General features: G+C 36.5%; 7 protein-coding genes across 7 annotated transcripts; 3 read left to right on the forward strand and 4 right to left on the reverse strand.

Moving 5' to 3' along the window:
* Positions 1-1,591: 1,591 nt before the first annotated feature.
* Positions 1,592-6,238, forward strand: I206_101261 (uncharacterized protein; the record flags this gene model as incomplete). The annotated part of the gene is made up of 3 exons (XM_019151846.1): positions 1,592-3,466; positions 3,591-4,287; positions 4,341-6,238. The coding sequence occupies 3 exons, from the start codon at positions 1,592-1,594 to the stop codon at positions 6,236-6,238; spliced, it is 4,470 nt and encodes a 1,489-aa protein (XP_019013984.1).
* Positions 6,239-6,635: 397 nt separating this feature from the next.
* On the reverse strand, positions 6,636-8,167 carry I206_101262 (uncharacterized protein; the record flags this gene model as incomplete). Its single annotated transcript, XM_019151845.1, has 6 exons — positions 6,636-6,838; positions 6,936-7,034; positions 7,111-7,196; positions 7,262-7,308; positions 7,374-7,741; positions 7,819-8,167. The coding sequence occupies 6 exons, from the start codon at positions 8,165-8,167 to the stop codon at positions 6,636-6,638; spliced, it is 1,152 nt and encodes a 383-aa protein (XP_019013983.1).
* Positions 8,168-9,034: 867 nt separating this feature from the next.
* I206_101263 (uncharacterized protein) lies at positions 9,035-10,642 on the forward strand (the record flags this gene model as incomplete). Its single annotated transcript, XM_019151844.1, has 7 exons — positions 9,035-9,203; positions 9,271-9,402; positions 9,512-9,775; positions 9,876-9,943; positions 10,012-10,109; positions 10,197-10,440; positions 10,508-10,642. The coding sequence occupies 7 exons, from the start codon at positions 9,035-9,037 to the stop codon at positions 10,640-10,642; spliced, it is 1,110 nt and encodes a 369-aa protein (XP_019013982.1).
* A 1,816-nt stretch (positions 10,643-12,458) lies between these two features.
* On the reverse strand, positions 12,459-13,422 carry I206_101264 (uncharacterized protein; the record flags this gene model as incomplete). The annotated part of the gene is made up of 4 exons (XM_019151843.1): positions 12,459-12,898; positions 12,984-13,125; positions 13,179-13,276; positions 13,353-13,422. 4 exons carry the CDS (start codon positions 13,420-13,422, stop codon positions 12,459-12,461), a joined length of 750 nt encoding a protein of 249 aa, XP_019013981.1.
* A 1,031-nt stretch (positions 13,423-14,453) lies between these two features.
* Positions 14,454-15,626, forward strand: I206_101265 (uncharacterized protein; the record flags this gene model as incomplete). Its single annotated transcript, XM_019151842.1, has 4 exons — positions 14,454-14,700; positions 14,768-14,875; positions 14,955-15,094; positions 15,192-15,626. The coding sequence occupies 4 exons, from the start codon at positions 14,454-14,456 to the stop codon at positions 15,624-15,626; spliced, it is 930 nt and encodes a 309-aa protein (XP_019013980.1).
* A 425-nt stretch (positions 15,627-16,051) lies between these two features.
* Positions 16,052-17,009, reverse strand: I206_101266 (uncharacterized protein; the record flags this gene model as incomplete). Its single annotated transcript, XM_019151841.1, has 6 exons — positions 16,052-16,132; positions 16,202-16,252; positions 16,363-16,439; positions 16,513-16,576; positions 16,720-16,817; positions 16,997-17,009. The coding sequence occupies 6 exons, from the start codon at positions 17,007-17,009 to the stop codon at positions 16,052-16,054; spliced, it is 384 nt and encodes a 127-aa protein (XP_019013979.1).
* A 523-nt stretch (positions 17,010-17,532) lies between these two features.
* Positions 17,533-18,443, reverse strand: I206_101267 (vacuolar transporter chaperone 1; the record flags this gene model as incomplete). Its single annotated transcript, XM_019151840.1, has 7 exons — positions 17,533-17,576; positions 17,636-17,660; positions 17,728-17,825; positions 17,890-17,926; positions 18,000-18,078; positions 18,205-18,254; positions 18,405-18,443. The coding sequence occupies 7 exons, from the start codon at positions 18,441-18,443 to the stop codon at positions 17,533-17,535; spliced, it is 372 nt and encodes a 123-aa protein (XP_019013978.1).
* Positions 18,444-19,394: the final 951 nt, after the last annotated feature.

A 19,394-nucleotide genomic window follows, 5' to 3' on the forward strand; every position in this document is an offset into this window, starting at 1 on the left:
TTACCTTTTCTTTGACCGAGAAGTGAATAAATGTATCATGATACAAATTGAGGAATTCAACAAATGCGGGATTGGTAAATACTGCGTTTTGTGAATGATGCTTTTTATATTCTGATAATTGATTCTTTAGTTTTTCGTCATTGATCTATCATTATTTTTGTCATCTTTCATTGATCGATATCAATTCAACTAGATTTTTCATTGCATTGTATATATATGTATATATCATTGTGTAACATAATAAAATAATCGGTAAACACACTATAATTATCGGCCGTCAAGCCTCGTATTACTATTTCAGTTTAATCATTTCTTCATAACATTCGCATTCATTTTAACGAAATCAACAAATTTAGTATATTTTGATCGTTCAGTCATACCCAAGAAGATTCAAAAACATCCGATCCAAATCAAATCAATTAAGTGATACAACCGTGTTTTGAAGATTCAAAAACATTTCAACTTGTCTCGGCTGAAAAACAAACAACAACAAATACCTAAACCCGAAACCATTTTTCGTACGCCGGATCTCTTGGAAAGGGAACAAGTCCATCATCGTTAGCTAGCAAAGGATATCTTTGAGGTCAAGATTCAAGCAGAAAGTGACAAGTGAGAAGTAAAGTGGGTAGGAAGGGAACGTTCTTGAGATTAAGGATCATTTGACTCGTGCGTTATCTTGAACTGGGAAAGAATCAACAAAAGGGTGAGTATCTGTTAAACACACATCCTTTCTTTACGGTTCAATCGATGTTTGTATTTGCCGGGAATATACCTTGCGACTATATCAATTCTCTTGCGACAGATTCCGTACTCGGAGTTGATCTTAATTGCTGACTACAGCTCGGCTTATTCACCGATTAGCTAGTTCTTTCATCGAATTCCGCCCTTACGCTTGATTTGTTCTTAAAAAGGATCTACGCTGCATCTTTGTGAATTTAAACGGAATTTTATAACTTGGTGAAGTCATAGCTTCTTATCAACCATTCATCTCAAGCGATCAATTGATCAGAGAAATAACATGATTCGGTAGGTGTTTTTCTGTCTTTCCCATCAGATGGGCATTCAGTGTCTCATCTTGCGCCAAACAATGCCTGAACCAAAGCTGAATTATGATTTTCATTTTAGGTAAACACCCCTTGTTCCAGCCAACCTGCTTCTTGTACCGTCCACGGGGTATTCTACGCATCCTCAAACATTACTTTTAAAGGGCTTCATATTTGTTTACATTCTCGTGAGTGAGACTTTGTTTCCTCCATTTCTTGAAAGATCCGCTACATAACGACACCCAGGCTGACTGCTCCATTTTTGCTCCTGTGCCTCCTTGTTCTGCTTACCGATGCCCTACCTTTCATACTCTTACCTTCGGGAACTCCGAATCACCCCTCTCCTTTCATCATCGACGTGATCTGAACTCCTTTGTTCCCCCACTCGCCGATTCTCTAATTCGCAAAACGACTTCTGTACCGACGCCTTTTTTGTGCTTTCTACACTAATGCCTCCCAATCTGCCATCATAACCTGTTGGTCTTGCCATCCTATCAACTCTATAGTCGATCAAGGAGGATTAGGTCTTCACGACAAGAAAAATCATGATGGACTCGTCAATAGTCGTGCATCCTTCGACCTTGGCTATCCCCACTTTGGAACCCATACCTCAATCCGCAGTACCTACACCTTCATTGCGAGAGTCTCCACCGGCTGAAGCAGGACCTTCGAATTATGATGTTTCAGCTAATCTCGAACATCCCTTGCCATCGCCAAGCGACTTTGCCGGGTCAAGTCGTCGGTCTTCCGTGTCATCAATCTACCCAATTCCCGGATCATATTTCCCTGCTTCCAGTAATTCTAGACGATATTATTCAGGCTCCTCCGGTCAAAATACACCGTCAGAACGACCTCGCCCTTCGCCAATCAACATACCAGCAGCCACACCTGATGAGCCCCTTTTTTCAGCTTATCCAGATAACGGGTCTTCCAAACCGGATAGCAAAGGAAAGGGAAAAGTTTTTCATCTACCACTCAAGTCGACATTCAACCTCAGTAGTGCGTCGTTGAGCCGGAGACGGAAAGGTGATGAGGCAGAAGAAAGCTCAGCGGATGAATGGAGATTTCCACTCAAAACCCCTTCTTCATCACGGGATCCTCGATTATATACTTCGCAGGATCTCCAATATGCCCGAGATAATTCAGCTTACCCCCCTCGATCGCCGCCCAAGAACCGACATATTCGAAAAAGAGCCAATACAATTTCAAGCGGGTCAAATACAGCGACGTCAAGCGGTCATAAGAAATCAGCATCAACGTCAGCAGTAGATGATGAATGGAGATCACAATCGTCGGCCAAAACATTACGATTAGGTTCTATGCCTGGTTCAAAGTCGCTAGGCGGGTTTAGAAGAAAGAGAGCTTCTTCGCATTCGGCACCTGTACAGATTGAATATGAACCTCCAGGATCAACAAATAATTGGAAAAACATGCCCGAAGAAGTAGCTCAGAAATTTGAATCTCCACCGCTGCCATTTTCGTATCAACAACCCACCAGATCGGATTATACTTTCCAATCGGTCTCCACAACCACTACAGCTCGGCCGATGAACCCATCCTCATTGGATGTACAAACGATTGCAGCTGGATTAGGGGACATAGTTCCTGTAATAGCTCCGCGCAGATCGAGCTTGAGCAGTACAGAACCGTCAATTGTACTAGGTCTCACCAATATATCAAGAAGCTTGCCGGAGGGCAGCGTTGAGGTTATGATACCTGAGGATATGGTTATGCCGCATGACCCTCCACCCCGACAAAGTTCTTTAGATCATGGTGAGCCTTTCGTAGTGGAAATCCAATCCAAGGCAGATCCAGAAATCACAGCTTCTGCTCAAGTTATTGTGATGGACGATCTTGATCAATCTATCCTATCAGCTTCTCTGACAAATACAGATACTTCGACTACATCAAATTCGGCAGCGGCGTTCTCACCATCCGAATCTTCACTGGAACATCCATTGTCATCTGCCACGACTTCACTATCGCGTAGTGCCAAAAGTGGAAGAGAAAAGACAGAATTGGACGGTGACGGGAAAGAAATAGCCCTTTCAGCTGTACGGCTTCAAAGATCGTTAGAATGGGAGGCCAAGCAGAGTAAAATGAAAAGAAAGTTGGAAAAAACAATCATGATAGTTCTTGAACTGGCTGAGACTGAGGTTGCCTACACTGAAGACCTTAGAACACTATGCCACGTCTATTTACCTCAACTTTCGGCTCTACCAAGTGTGAACGAAAGAAATGCTAAGATGATAGCAAGGAATACGGAGGACTTATTGGGCTTTCATGCTACGTTCGTGGATAAAATGGTAGAAATTCTCAAGGCCGAAGGGCTGAACTATGACAGTACCAAAGATGTGGATTGTGAGGATGCGGGAAAGATATATAGAATCTCAAAACGGCTGGCAACGCTTTTTGTCGATGAGGTGAGTGCTTGATACTTCAAGGTCTCTCGCCAATCGCGATCATCCTTTCCCCTGTGATGCTCGCATCTCTATTCGGAAAGCCGCATATTCGGACCATGGCTTATTGCTGATCAATTGTGAGCAGATCACCCATTTCAATCTGTATAAGGATTTCTGTGCCGAATCGATCATCGCCACAGCTCTAGTCAAGCATATATCCGAGCGAGTTGACTATGAAGGATTCGAAAAGCGGTGTCAAATCATCGGAGCCGCCCAACCATTCATGACCCTTCGCGATCTTCTTGACGAAACAGGTCCGCAGAAATCAAATAATCGATCTAGATTGCATTTCAAGGATTACTTGATCACTCCCATTCAACGAATATGCCGATATCCCTTGCTACTGGGTCAGCTACTTGAGGCAGCTGGACAGAAAGCTCCCGAATCGCAACCTGAATTCTCGGACGAAGGATATGATGTAGAACTGGATCTTGAAAGAGCATTAGGAGCTATGAGAGGAGTGGCTGAAGAAGCGGATGAGGCTAGACGACTGAAAGATGCAGAAGTCAAATCTGCAACTGTCCTTGAGAGGCTCGAACCTCATTCCAATCTCACGCCGTCTTTCATCAGATCATTGGGTACTTGTCGACTTATTGGATCATTAGACGTCCTTCACCATCATCCGACTCTTGCACCACTGGCACCTCCAGTAAAAGTCAAGTACCTGGCTGCGTTCTTGTATAGGGGTTATCTGATCTTGGCGAAAGTCAAAAAGGGGAAAAACTACGAGGCTAAGCATTTTCTACCCCTTGAAGTGTTCGAATTGATCGACATCACCGAAGGTATGTCCACTTGGTCTGACCTGTTGCGCGCAATGCTAATCGTGGATCTGCAGGATTTTTACCTCACTCGATTCGTCTCACCCTTCGAGATCATAATTTCGACCTGGCAGCATCCTGTGAAACAGAAAAGGAGATCTGGGCCTCAGCGATTTGTCAAGCTCGAGATGAAAGCACTGTGCCTCCGTTTGAACTACCCGCAAGTGTTTCGCCATTTCCTGTGCGCGCACGACGATCGTCAACAGCTTTCTCGGGCGATTTTGATGCGTCCACGATAACGTCAAATGTATCCAAGAGACACACTCTTGTGGGCGCTCCATCGGAATTAGACGAATTCGCAAGCAAAACCGAAGCATCTTTGAACACGGCAACCACTTCATCTAAACCATCAACACCGCTGTTGTCGCCGATCAGGACAACCTTCGGCTTCACACCAGAACGGAAAACCAACTCGTCTGGCACGATCCTTCTTAGAAGAGCATCAAACGGACAACGGATAATAGTTGAGCGTGGATTAGGTGACTTATTTTCAGATACTTTGTCGACAACTCGGTTCCAAGCTCAATTACAACAAAGGACTTTATTTTTACCTGATCTCCCCCAATCTCCACGTATTGGGAAAGGCAGAACTCGAACCAGGTCAGGTGATCTAGATGGATTTGTATCAAAAGATTCTTCAACCATGTTGAGGAGGAGGAAATCTTTCTTAGATCATCGATCGAGGAGTGAGAGTATAGATATCGCAATCACTGGGGAAATTAAGGGATCCGTCATTGAACTGAGACCGACAAAATCAACAGGGGGTCATACGAGATATCGAACTGCTCCAAGTAATACAAGGCGAAGAACAGGCTCAATCAGCTCGACTAAAGCTGGACCCGATAATGCCGAGAATTCGGATGAAGAGAATGAAAGTGCTAGTGTAACCGCGACTGCCATATCTGATTTCGGAAGTATTGCCCCAAGGTCTCGTCGAGATTATTCGAGAAATAACTCATTTGATTCGTTGGGATCGATGATCACACCTAGAAGATCTGTCTCAAATTTTAGAGGAGTAGGATCAGGCTCGGGATCAGGCAACAATGTAGAAGAAGAAAATCTCACGATGAAATCAAGAGATCAACAATCTCAGAAATTCCCATATCCAGTACCGCGAAGTAAATCGTATTCTGCGGAAAGTCTTAGTCAGGGTAGGAAAAGCAAATCAAGGCCTAATCTGAACATATCGTCAATGCCACTTCCATATGGATTCAAAGCAAGATCAACACCTGTTTCACCGATCTTATCACCAACTCACGAGGTTCCGCCTGTTCTGGTACCTACGAGAAAGACATCAATCCCTATGCCTCCTTTACTTCAAAAATCGAGATCCGATGAATCACCACGTAAACACCTGTATCGCACATCTTCACCAGATCCGGATCGGAATGCAAACGAGATTCAATCCAATCAAGGAGTGTTGGAATATTACATACCTCCTCCTCATGGATCACCACTCGATACAATCGGTAATAACATTCCATTACCTTCCGGATCGTCTACTTCAATAAATCGCCCAGATTTTGGTTCTTCAAATAATACGTATAAAGTAGATCCTGACAAACCTTTAGGTGCATTAGGTACACTCAGAAGATCAATGTCTTTCTTACCTTTAAGAAGAGGAAATAGTGTATCTTCTTTTACAGATTTTGGCAGTAAGATGGAATCGTCAAATTCAAATAGTGGTAGTGCATCTGTATCAGGAGAAGGCTCGGAGGAAAGTCACAATATCAGCACTCGTGATGGAGATTCCACTAAGGATCGATCAACAATGAGCACGAGAGCAACGGAAGGAGATGATTATGAGGAGAAGAATCCTAATGTGATAAGGGGAGGATGGACTTCTGTTCCTTCCACACCTAAGAGGAAGAAGAGTTTGAGGTTATTTGGCTTGAAAGGCTTTACACCGATGTGAGAAATGATGGTTTCCGGTAAATTCTCAAATCGACTAGAAAAGTATAACAGTAAAACACGAAGTAAGGAAAAAAGCATAAAAACAAAACACGGATAAGGAGTGAATAAAAATTCGATATTCACAGGAAAGTTTGGACTTTTCTCATATTATATAATATATCAACACAACACACGCATAACACATAAGCATAATACAACATATACGATTATTTCTTTCTTTATCTCTGTTCCCATATAATTAATTTGTTAATTTATCACCGTTTAATTGTATTGCCTTTTCATACTATATTATATGATGTATTTAATTTGTATCTGATGCTAAATACGTGTACAACATGAGATTATTGATTATTTATTATATGCAAAATGAAAGAATGTCCATTTTGAGTTGAGTGAAATCATTTTTTTTCCTTATTTGAATTATCTGATTCTGGTTCTCTCCAAATTGCTTCATAAACTTGACAAATACTTCCTATTAAAAAAGCCCAACTTCCCCAATAAGTTGATAAACCAGATTGATAAATTGCTTTTGAATTTAAAGAATATCCTAATGCACCACAAAGTGTAAATCCAATTGCTCCAATAAGATTCCAAACTCCAACTACCAAAAAAAAAAGGTTTAAATCAGCTTTAATAGATTTTAAATTCATGATTGAATAATGATTTCACAAAGAGAAAGTTTTGATTTAATAACTTACCCCACCATCCTATTTCAGTTAAATTTGGTAAATACCATTTCTTTTGAACTTCAATCATTAATATTAAAGAAGAAATTATAAATCCAGTTCCACCAATAACTATTAGAATTAAATTTTAAGCATCTTTAAAAACAATTTCCAAGAATTTTTGAAATTCTAGAATAGGAGCTCTCACCTTGTGGTGTCCAGAAAAAAATATCTATAATTGCTATTGAACCTTCACCTTCAGAAAATCCAGGTATAACTCCAGGTAAACCGGTTCTATAATCAATCACAAATTAACAAAATATCAATGATAAAAAGATTAAAAAAAATATGAAGCTTACAAAGTGGAGATCCAAAAAATAGTTGCAGCAAAGAATTGAATTAAAGCCTATATGAAATTGTCAAAAAACCGATATTATATTATATTTCCAAAAAAAAGGAAATAAAATTTACAGCTAAATAACCCATATCATGCCACATAGGTTTACCCCACCAGATGAATTTGTTTTTATTAGAAATAGGTAAATCATCTTGACTGGTTTCTGTACTTGTATTGAAAGAAGTGTTTCCATGCTTATGCTTAGATTTAACAATATCTGATTTAATTGTAGATTCAGGTTGTTGTTTTCTACGATGATGTAATAATTTACCAAAAGAACTATTAAAATGAATTTCTTTTCCTCTATTTAAAACTTCTAATATACCTAAGTAAGCTCCAATTTCAAATATTGAACCTCCTAAAAAAGCAGTAGCAGAAGCTGTTTTAGTATATGATGGAATATCCAAAGAAGGTCTTAAAATAGGTAAAAAAACGAGAAAACCTAAAGAATAGAATGTCATATTTTTTAGTACTTGACTGAACTTCTTTCATCGAATTTGTTGATTGGGAATAACCTACCATTAACTACCCATACCATTGAACCAAGTGTGAATGCAATTGCTAACCAAAAAGTTATATCTAATTTTAAATTAAATTGTAGTTTACTTTCTTCTTTCTTTATTCTACTAAATGTATTACTTTGTATACTTGGTTCTTCATTTTCTAAATCATTTAATGAAGATTTCGTATAATGAATATTATGTACTTTAGTTGAATATCTACCTTTTCTAGCTCTTCTTGAATTCCAACTTGCATTTGAATTACCTGTATGTGGATCTATAAAAGATAAATGTGTAGGTGTAAAAAAAGAATGAGGTGTTCGATGTTTTTTCAATATCAATGTTTCATTCCTTTTAACAGTTGTCATCTTGCTTGAATGAGGACTTGAAAATTTGATTTCAACTAAGTAAAAAATACATAAATAATTAGATTATTTTTCATTTATCAAAAGTTGATTTTTTGTCGACAATTGAAAGATGCGGAATTATGACGATTTTTTTTCTTCTAAATTACTCACTCCGTCAAGCCAAAAATAGATTCTGTTTACTCTTTTATAACTTTCTCACGGTGTATGATTGTTTTCTCACAGGGTAAATAGTAATTACGTACACAATGATCGTCAGTGAATTCAAGGCACAAAATGGGAAACTCACTAGGGACGCGTTTGTTTTTGTATATTTCGATCACATATTCTTCTTATTGTTCAATTATCTTGACCAATTCGTGTTCTTTTCTATGCTGGTTCTTTCTTCTTTAAACACTTCGATTTCGATATTGGTTTTTATACACTCATTTTAGTGATCCTGGAGATCCTAATCACATCACAAGCAAATACGCTCATTTGAAGATCACTTAAAGATTTCGGATATTCCCTTTACTCAACATTCGCTTAGCTATTCTTGGGTCTACGGAAACACGACGCTAAGACCGCTTGTTAGAAAATACACCAGGTAGGTGATATCCCCGACTTGTTCCATTCTCTCTAGGGCATTCGATACACCTTAGCATGAATCATTCTGTGATTGCCCATATCACAACCTTTCACTAATCCAATAGTGCAACAGATATAGCATAATCCATTCATATACGCTCCTTTCATTCACGAACGTCAAAACAGACACTGTCATCGTCATATCCCTAGATAAACACAAAAAGGACAGTCTGCATCCAGGACCTCTCATCGTTTCCATCTATATTATTCACTTAGAAACCAATACAAAAACAACATTTCAAAATGATGCAAAACCTTTACCTACTTGGAGGATTACTTTTCTCAATCTTGCCTCTAATCAATGCCCAAACATGTAACTCGACATCTCTGTGTCCATCCATAGCACCCTGTTGCTCAGAATACGGATATTGCGGAACAGGGTCATATTGTTTAGGAGGATGTGAACCACTCTGTACGCTAGTCAACCGGAAAACATTCTAAACCTAGTTCTTGACAGCTTATCTCCCATTCTTTTGTAGACTCTTTCAAATCCACTTCATGTCGACCAAATCCCATTTGTCAGTCACAAGAAACCAATTTCAATGATCTAAGTAGAGTCCAATCAAATGGTACGAAGTTTGACGGAAACGCTACGGCGTATGACTGGGTTGGTGAGTAAAGCACTATCCGCCTTTCTCTAGTAACCAAGAATATGAATCAATATCGTCACGTACCGCTCGTAACAAGAGTACAGGCTGACCCTGCAGAAAACGTTCCTAGTGAACACTGGTGTGCTCGTTCCTTCACCCTCGGGCGATGGTGTTCGGCTCACTTTACGAGAATCAGATCAGGGAACGAAAATTTCTTCGACAAGATATATTCATTACGGATCGATTGACTTTGTTCTTGAGTCGTCGAAATGGAACGGAGTAGTCACTGCTGCCATCACTATGTCGGATGTGAAAGACGAGATAGACTGGGAATTTCCAGGAGCGACTACGGACAAAGTGCAAACTAATTACTGGTTTCTGGGTGTCGCAAATTGTGTGTATGAATTTTCCGTCCCTGGATTCGTCCGCGAACCAGAAAGACCTGGACATTCAGTGGAGGCAGCGCTCTACATAACTGATACTCTTTTTCATAGACTCCGCGACTGAAGGAGCTGCCGCCGATATATCATCTGATGCCTCATCAAATTTCCACACTTATACTGTGGGTGTACACGATCAATTGTCCCTATCAACTAAGAGGGAGGTGCAGCTGATGACCGTATCTCTCAGTTCGATTGGCAAGAAGATTACATAAACTGGTTGATCGATGGACAAGTAGTACGAACGGTGCTCAAGACCGATACACTGAGTGACGATGGAAGTCAGTTGTGAGTACAGGCTCTGTGGCAATCTATACTTGTTTTTTTCCCGGATTTTTTTCGGTTTTCCGCTAAAAGCAATCTTCTTCATCTCAGCAAATATCCTTCAACTCCGTCAAGAATACAATTATCCATCTGGCCAGCAGGTATTTCGTCATCAGCTCAAGGAACGATAGACTGGGCAGGAGGAATGATTGATTGGTCTGATCCTGATTACGTCTCAAACGGATACTTTTGGAACACTCTGCAGAGTGTCAATATTTCCTGTGCAAGTGAACAAGGTCAATCGATTACAACCACCGGTTGGTCTTACCAAGGTAACGATACTCAGGGTATACCAGTAAGTGTCTATCTACTCCACGCAAAGCCACAAACAATGTTGTGACTAATATTCGATCGAAAAACAGATTGTCGATGTAACAAATGCGTCTACTTTGCTCTCCGCCAGTGAATTGAAAGCTGTACCTATTAAAAATGGTCAAATTTTCAGCCTGGTAGGTATTTTATCCCTTTTTGCGTTATCAGGTATAACGCTTTTGTAATTCCTTCTTTCTCACTTCTTTCTTTTTTTTTTGGTTTCATTTGACGTCTTGCTTATTTTCGTTTCTTATATTATTTTTTTCGCTTTTTGGATTCTCTATCGATCGATTCCCTTTTACGATTTTTACGTTCTTCATATTTTTTTGCTCTTGTCATCAAATCAATGTACATAGTGAAGGGTGGGTATGAGCCGAAAGGCGCCCCAAAAGAGATCTGCAGTACCAGGATTTCACACCAAATAGATATCTTGTTGAATAAGAATGCAACTCCTGAGATATTGCAATTGGATGCGGGTCTCGACATAAAAATCACAGCCGCGAATAATGCTTTGATTCGAATTTAGACAGCGGTCTGGTACCGGTAAGTGGTAATCACGCTCAAGTTCAAAGCAATTAAAGTAGTCCCATGAGACTTCATCTTGTGATAATCAGGGCTCGAAATGTAATGAAACATCTCAAAGACGGGAGTAATAGTCTTATCAATACAGTCATATGGTTAAGCCATACATCTGATCTTGGAATTTGCCTGTTATAGGAATATCGAACTAAGTTTTACAAAGTTTCACGACACATCTCCGGTTCACGTCATGCATCTTTTATATTGCATGTTGTTGCATGTTGTTGCATGTTCACAGAAAATATATACAAGTTTTAATTACGATCAGAATGATACTATATCTACCAAATAAATCAATAGCATTAGCTGATGCTTGAATTCACATGGACACCCAATATGGCAGGCGCAAGCTTACCTTAGGTATTTTCTTCTTCTATAGACTTACTCTTATGATTACTACGAGCACATGACCATTTATTTGACTCTTCATCATCGCACATCAGAATCTAATTTTTAGCAAGCCAGTAACCTCGGTCAGCCTTTGCTTTAATGCACTTATCTTTATCTGATAACTACTGTCCCTCCCATCGATTTAAATCCAAGAAACTTCGTATTCTTCCAAGTTTTCCCAAACTCATAGCACTGACAAGGCAGTAAAACACCAACGGATATGACCCCAGTGAGTGTTTCGTCATTATCGAGCTCTTTTATGCTGTGACTTGACATTCTGTGAGCTAAGGGTACAACGAATCACCGCCCGTCTGAAAGAAGAAGCGACCTCTTCCCCATAATGCCTCCTCAAAAGCCTCCCGGTGATCTTCAAGATAGCACGCCCCTGCTCTCACTTGATCGTATAATGCTTCAGATTCTCGACGACTTCCTTGCTACAATCCTTGTAAAGATTCTCAGAGTATCACGAGTCTTCCCGTCATTTACAACGATATCACCCTAACCAAAACACAATATACCCGCGTTTTTACAAGCAAGTTACTGAACTCTCGAATGGTGCATGAAGCAGAGGGCAAGGCCCGGCCATTGGTCATATCGAAAAAATATCGTTTCCCGATCTTAACGCAGTCATTGACTGGTCGAGCCCTTGGTTTAGAATCCCCAAGACTCATAAACCTGACTACCAGGAGTAGTGTAGGTCTACGCGAACATGATGATAACGTTTCTCGAAAGTTATCGGATCATCTCAAAAGACTCATCATGTTATACATTTCGAAGCCTCTGCTGTGTTAGGACTTCTGACATTGACCAACACCCTTAGAAGAAAAAGTCGGGAAATGTCCTTCCGACCCGCTCCCACTTAAAAACATGAAATACTTATATGATACATGATTTGTGTAGGCTACATATTTCCGTGTTTCTATCTACTTTTGTCTTTAGTTCGATCACCTATTAAAATGGTTTTCCCAATAGTGATGAAGGTATGATATTGACTTATGATTAATATCTAATTGTCCATCAAAAAATCCGAATTTAATATCTATTTCTTTGCCAAAAATGTTTTTTAGGAGGAGGAGGAGCAACATATCCACCATTTTGATTAATCATTGATCCTTGATTTCCAATATATCCACCATTTACATAACCACTTTCTTTATCTCTTCTTGTTGTTGTTGATGTTGATGTTGTTGAACGTTGATTTCTTCTATTGGTAAAAGTTTCAAAACAAACAACAAAAGTAGAAAAGAATAAAATTATAACAGCAGCAAGTGTTAACCAAATTGCATTTTCAAATTTTGCTTCAGCAGTAGTTGTATTATTATTAATTTCGTGTTTAATAATACCAAACATTACGAAATCAATTATCATTGCTGTTAATGAAATTAAAAAAGCTAAAAATGCAATTAAAGCTGCAAATATAAATCCTAATCTATCTGAAAATAATGCAATAATAAAAGAAATGAAAGTCAATCCTGAAAAAAAGAAAAAAGAGGTAAACTTATTATTAAATCATTTTTCAAAGAATATTAGTTTCTTTAATAGAAAAGTCTAACTCACCTGTAGCTATTGGATGTAATATTAAAGCTTTTGTAATATGTTCTAAATTATCATTAACATATGTGAATGAACTAACTTCTCCTGAGATTGAAGCTATATCATATCCTAATTGTCTTGATGAACAACCATGATTACCATTACCCTATTAAAATCGAAAAATCAATTACATTGTTTACCTATATACATTTTACTTACGTTAACATTTGTACAATAACCAAATACACCAAATGCTAATTTCTGATTACCAGTTTGAATATCAAGGAAAGAAATTTGTCTAAAAACAGGTGCTGAAACTATATCAAAAGATAATTATTCAATCTTTTATCATTCTTTTTGTTTCAAGATTAAATATATGTTTTTTTAACTTACGAGATGATACAAGTAATAAAGCAAATGCTGCAAAGAGGAAAAAAGATCCACATTTAATACCTGCTGCCATTTTATCGATACAAATGTCAAAGGTGAATATACAGTTGAAGAGTTATTGGCGGATTAAGAAATGAGAATTAAAGATTATTCAAGTTTCTTTAAAAATAGAAGGAAGTCTTAGATGAAAGAATCAAACTTGATTTTCTCTGTATATATATCATTTCATAATCAGCCCTCAATCCATCATGATCATTCTCTTGGCCACCCAACTTTTCACCAAATGTCGAACACAGCATCATCATTTACCGTAGTTCTCACAATCTTTTAAAAAAACAGCTCACAGTAAAGTATTCCTAGATAAGTATTTTTTTCTTTCTGATGCGGTGCAAATTGTTCGTCAATTCATACGTCATTTAAAGATGCTCAGGCACATGATCGGTATCTTTCATAAAAAACGCGAGTATATTTTATCATCAAGCTAATGGTTATTGTAAGATAACGGAGCAAGAGCAGGTGATTTAAATTTCAAACCTCTTGGTGATGATAATAGAGGCTTTCTTTCAACATTATGTCGTATGAATGTCATTAGAAATTCAAGAAATGAATGATTGTGTGGTTTTTTGAAGATGCTTTTGAAATATCGAAATGCGAAAAAACCGGGTTTAGAATGAAGAACTTGAATTTGAATTTCGCCTTGAAGCTTTTTCCGCAGTGAAATATCTGAATTTTAAGCTGTACAATACTTGAAAAAATGAAATAGGAAATTACAGGCTTCCGAAAAGCTGAGTTCCATACTATCATTATCTGCGATATGCTATGCATCGTTGATTGTTCATAAACGAGATTCTGAATTTATCTAAAATACATTTACTTGAAATCTAATAAAAGTTGGTTGGTTTTTGTCTTGGCATTTGATACACTTATACTTTCATATATAGATAGCGGTGATGTCCGATTTATCACAATTAAAATGATATTTTGAAATTTCAAAAATAATCAATTATTTAGCCGATATTTAAAGATTATGTTTAGCTTTGAACAACAATTTAACTTGATTTGCATAGAAATAACGAAAAATCTTTCAATATAGATTTATACAATATGCCATTATATAAATTAACAGAAAAGCGAATGCACAAAAAAGCGAGAGAAGATGAAGATGGAATAACAGAAATTAAAGCTAAGATGAGAGAAATGGGTGAAGATGTTGATGGTAGTGAAAGTGAAGGTTGGAGTGAAAGTGATAGTGAGGATGAGGATGAGGATGAGGATGAGGATGATGAGGAGGATGATGATGATGATGATGAGGATGATGAGGATGAGGAAGCAAGTGAGAATGGTGACGAAGGTGAGATTAAGCTTTCTTTACTCTTCATCCTTCGTACGGTCTCTGACTCACGTGTTGGTATTTGCAGAAATCGAAGTCGATGTCGAAGGGATAGAATCAGTTTCCGAAGATGAAGATGAAGATGCACTATCAGACGAAGAAGTCGAAATAGATGACGCAAGCTCAACAAATTCAGGTAAGCTAATATACTCATTTTTTTAACGAAAATCAAATTGATTTTTTTGTAATAAATAAATCAATCAAAAATCATTTAGTATTTCCAATATCAATTGAATCAGCAATTACAAAACCAATATATCAATCATCAAAAAATGAAATTGAAAAATTATGTGTACTTTGTCCAGATAAATCATTAAAAAGTGATCAAATGATTGAAATTCATTTAAAATCAAAAGTGAGTAGTTTTTTTTTTTAACTTTTCTTTCAAAATGATTTTCTGTTTTCTTTTTTTTTTTTTTTCTAACATATATATATAACTCATAAAAAATTAGGGACATAAAAGATCATTAAAAAGATATTCATTATATTTAATTAATAATCCTTTAAAAGAAGAAGAAGAAAAAATAAAAGATCCAAGAGAGATTATAGAAGAAATTTTAGAAAAAATGGATTCAAATGAATTAAATGTTGATAATAATAAAAAAATAGAGACGAATGATCAAAAACAACAAAATATTAATAATGAAAAAAAAAGAAAAAGAAATAATAAAAAAGAAAGAAAAATTAAAAAAGCTGAAAATTTATTATCTTCTTCTTCAAATATAAATACATCTATTATAAATGAATTAAAAAATGATAATATTAATAATAAAACAAATAATGAAAATGATTTAACATTAAATAGAAAAGCAAGAAGATTATTAAAATTAAAAAATGGTGAAATTCAATTAAAATCTCTTACCGACCAAACCAAAGAAATGAAATAAGCTTAAAATCATAATTACCAACTTTTCAATCAAATTCGATATATCACAAAAATACTTATAGTACTTAAGATTTTCTAAAGGGGGGATTGATTGGAAAAGATGATGTTAAATCAGTAGGGTTTATCTAACATTTTTTTATATTGTTTGTTCCATAGATTATATATAATGTTGTATTATACATATGAAACAATTTCAAGCATTCATTAGAAGTACTTCTTTTTTACCAATTTCCGCTCGCATTGTATTTAACAACTCAGGAAATTCAATCAGGGCAAATGAGATACGCTTGAATATATAAGGCAATCAATTTTTCGGAAATTTATAAATTATCATTAACATCTCATTCTTAATTACATCATTAAAATCTCCCATTCTCTATTTCGCATTTAATCACTTTATGGCATTAAAAACGAGAATGATTGAACTTAATAATTAACAGATTTCAAGTAATCGGCAAGTTTAGCCACAACTATATTAGCTTCTGGTGCGGAAATTGGTGCGTCATACTACATTTATCAAAATGATTTATTAGTAAAATGTGATAATCACTATCTAAGTTTTTATTTATGACTCACTTCAGCAACAAGAATGGCTTGAGTAGTTGGAATGATAAATACACCTCTTTCCTATAAACATATTTATTTAGCGATCCATCCGATTTTAAAATTAGATCATATATCGAATTGGCGGGATTGAATATAGGATGAATGAAATTAGGGAGAATAGTATGACTTACTCCTTTTCTTCCAATTACTTCATCTGGAGTAGCTTGAAGAGTCATGAATTTGAAACCATTCAAGTGAATTCCATTAGCTGTTAAATAATTTCATCAATGTTGATAAATTTATTCTTCCTTCTTCTATAATTAAATAAATAGGAAACTAACCTCTAAGTTGATCTGGTTGTGTAAAAGCAGTTTTAACTAAAACATCTTGTTCATTTTGAGCAAGCTAAAAAAAAAATCATAATTCAAAAAAAAATCACTTTAGTAATTGAAAACCAAAAAAAAGACTTTCTTTCAAAAACACAAAAAGAAATATAACCAATTTTCAAAATATATATAAAATTTCATTTAAAATTAAATTAAACTCACATTATATCCTGGAGAAGCAGCCCAAATTCCACCTTGTTTACCTATAATAGCACCTTTTGTAATTTTACCAGTAGCGACAAGATGATCATCAACATAAGCTACAATTTTTTTTAAATATCATAAATTAGCATTTTGAATTCAATTTATATCTTTAATTCTTAAGAAATACTTAAACAAAGTTAGAAAGTAAGGATTCATTCTTAGATAAAAGGTATTTTGATCGGAATGATTCCAATTAAAAGGATGATTAAGATATTAGAAATAAATGAAAACATACCTTGCCAAGACATTTTTGAATTTTTTTGTGTGATTGAAAGTGATAAGAACAGGTAGCTAGAAGTGAAAAGATCTGATGAATATAAATTTAAATGATTCTAGCGAAATAAAAGGAATAAATAATGTTTATGCACATTCTTATTTCAATTTACTGGAGTAGTAAACTGTACGAGTAATATGTGAACTAGGTGTAACTCACGTCACCGCTTAATCACACTAACCACGTTGTGGCACCATTATTATTAAATCGGATAACAATCATATCTCCGCGGGACTTGGCATCATATCTCAATACATGCAAGATGCAACTAATATGCATACATATCTCAGTACGAATGAAAGCTCGATACTGGTCGATGAGAAAAGAAAAGAAAACGAAATGAAATGAGAATGATGATTATATGACCTGATCCAAATTACTATGGTAACGACACCCTGCCACTCAACTAAGTCCTTCAGCTCAACTACCGAGACCGATCTCGCTATACACCCCAAATAATACATCACTAGCTCTGTCTATCTGTACGAGCCTCAATTCTACTCGTATACAGCCTTCAAGATGAAGTTGGTAATGATAGCAGCTGAATAATACCATAAGATATCAGTCGGTTTACAATCGCGTGAGGTGCAGAGAACTGACCTAATAAACAGAGACAAAGAACAGTCTATACGCATTTTCCAAAATAAGCTTTGATCACTATCTTCACAAAGTCTTGTGGCAAGAACACTTACAGGACCGAGTCTATCATCATACGGGGCACCTGTCCTTAGTCTAATTGATCTTGCTCGCATTTGATATATCACCAAAGCATAAAGCATGACAGCCATAGCTATATCAATGGAGACGTGTCATTTAAACACTCAAATACAGTAAGCAGCGCATGTATGACTCACCAATGACAGTATACATCGCTGCTGAAATCTTACCAACCTACAACCATACCACAAATATCAGTATGAATTGCCTCCGATGTGTTTTTATCGAATTAAAATCAATAACCCACCTTGTCACCGAAATTCAATAATCCAACAGCCAAACCACCTAAAACAACTGCAAAATGAAGCCATGACAAGAATGTTCGCCTAAGAAGGTATCAGGGTTAGTAAGTTTGTCATACATGAATGTGTACTCCGACATATTCCTTTCAACGATATACCCTTCCAACGCTCCGCATCAATCGTCAGACTCAACGAAATGTGCCGACTTACTCATTGGCGAAGAATACTTTAGGTTCTACTCTGACAGGTAAGGCAATTCGCTATATCCACCATGGTATTTGTAAGTGGGGAATCAGGTTACGCAGATTATATATTGTAGAGTTCAGTGCCAGTACAATCGAGGTATATGAATAGAATATTAAACAACCTGATCAGCAAGGAACATTAGACTCCTAAGAAGTACCACATACCTTTTTAGCGGTTCTTTGAAGTAATGGTTGAGTTGACATGTTGTTTGATTAGTATCAAGAAATTTAAGTGAGATTATCCAATTAAGTGATATTTGTCTTGGCGATTTATATTTGATTTGAGCTGATAATCCAAGTTGATTAACAATCAAGATTGGATATTTCTTCTATCAATAAATTTTGAGCGATGATACTCTATCAATGTTGAATATTATACATTAATCCAATGACTACAAAATGCAATTATGACTTTTTTTTTAAAAAAATGATAGTGTTTAAGAAAGGGTGATAGGATGAGTAGTATGACGAAAGGAATCTATCTATAACAGAAAACAAATCTAATTCTGAATGGTTTATTTATCGCACGTGCGCTCTAAGCTCGATCTTAAGCTTTATTTAGTATCATTACTTTACCACGTGTTTGATGATAAGTGGCAGTGGACGGTACTCGGTTGACCGATTCAGGTTAAAATTCAAATTAGGAGGATTTGATAAATGACGGTCATCGCCGTTGAAATTGTCATGCGATGTCTGCAGGGTAAACTAGAGTAGTAATAAGTGTCATTACCATCAATAAAGTCAAAGCTCATTGTTCATTATATATTAATCACAATTCACCTTCCCGATAGAAGTAACTCACTTTCTTCACTCATTAACACTGATCATATCAACTCGAAACCACTCTCAGTCATCTTGAATCATCAAAGATCCTTCTTAAACAACCCCGCTCGGCATTCTCCGAATTAGTAAAGTCTAAACGTTTTAAACTAATTACCGGCCGGACTAAATTACCAAAGTAGTAGTAGTAGTAGTCGTACTATACCGCATCAGTAAACTAAAAAGCTAAAAGCAACCAATATCAAGATATTGATAAATTACACAGCTTTTAAAGATACATTTAATTGATGTTCAATATACCCAAATCAATCGACTGATACCTAATTGTAAAAGTCCAGATACCAGAGGAAGCAAAAAAGGACACAAAAGTTAATC

This window comes from Kwoniella pini, chromosome 1 (assembly GCF_000512605.2).
Source record: "Kwoniella pini CBS 10737 chromosome 1, complete sequence".
Classification (NCBI taxonomy): Eukaryota; Fungi; Basidiomycota; class Tremellomycetes; order Tremellales; family Cryptococcaceae; genus Kwoniella; species Kwoniella pini.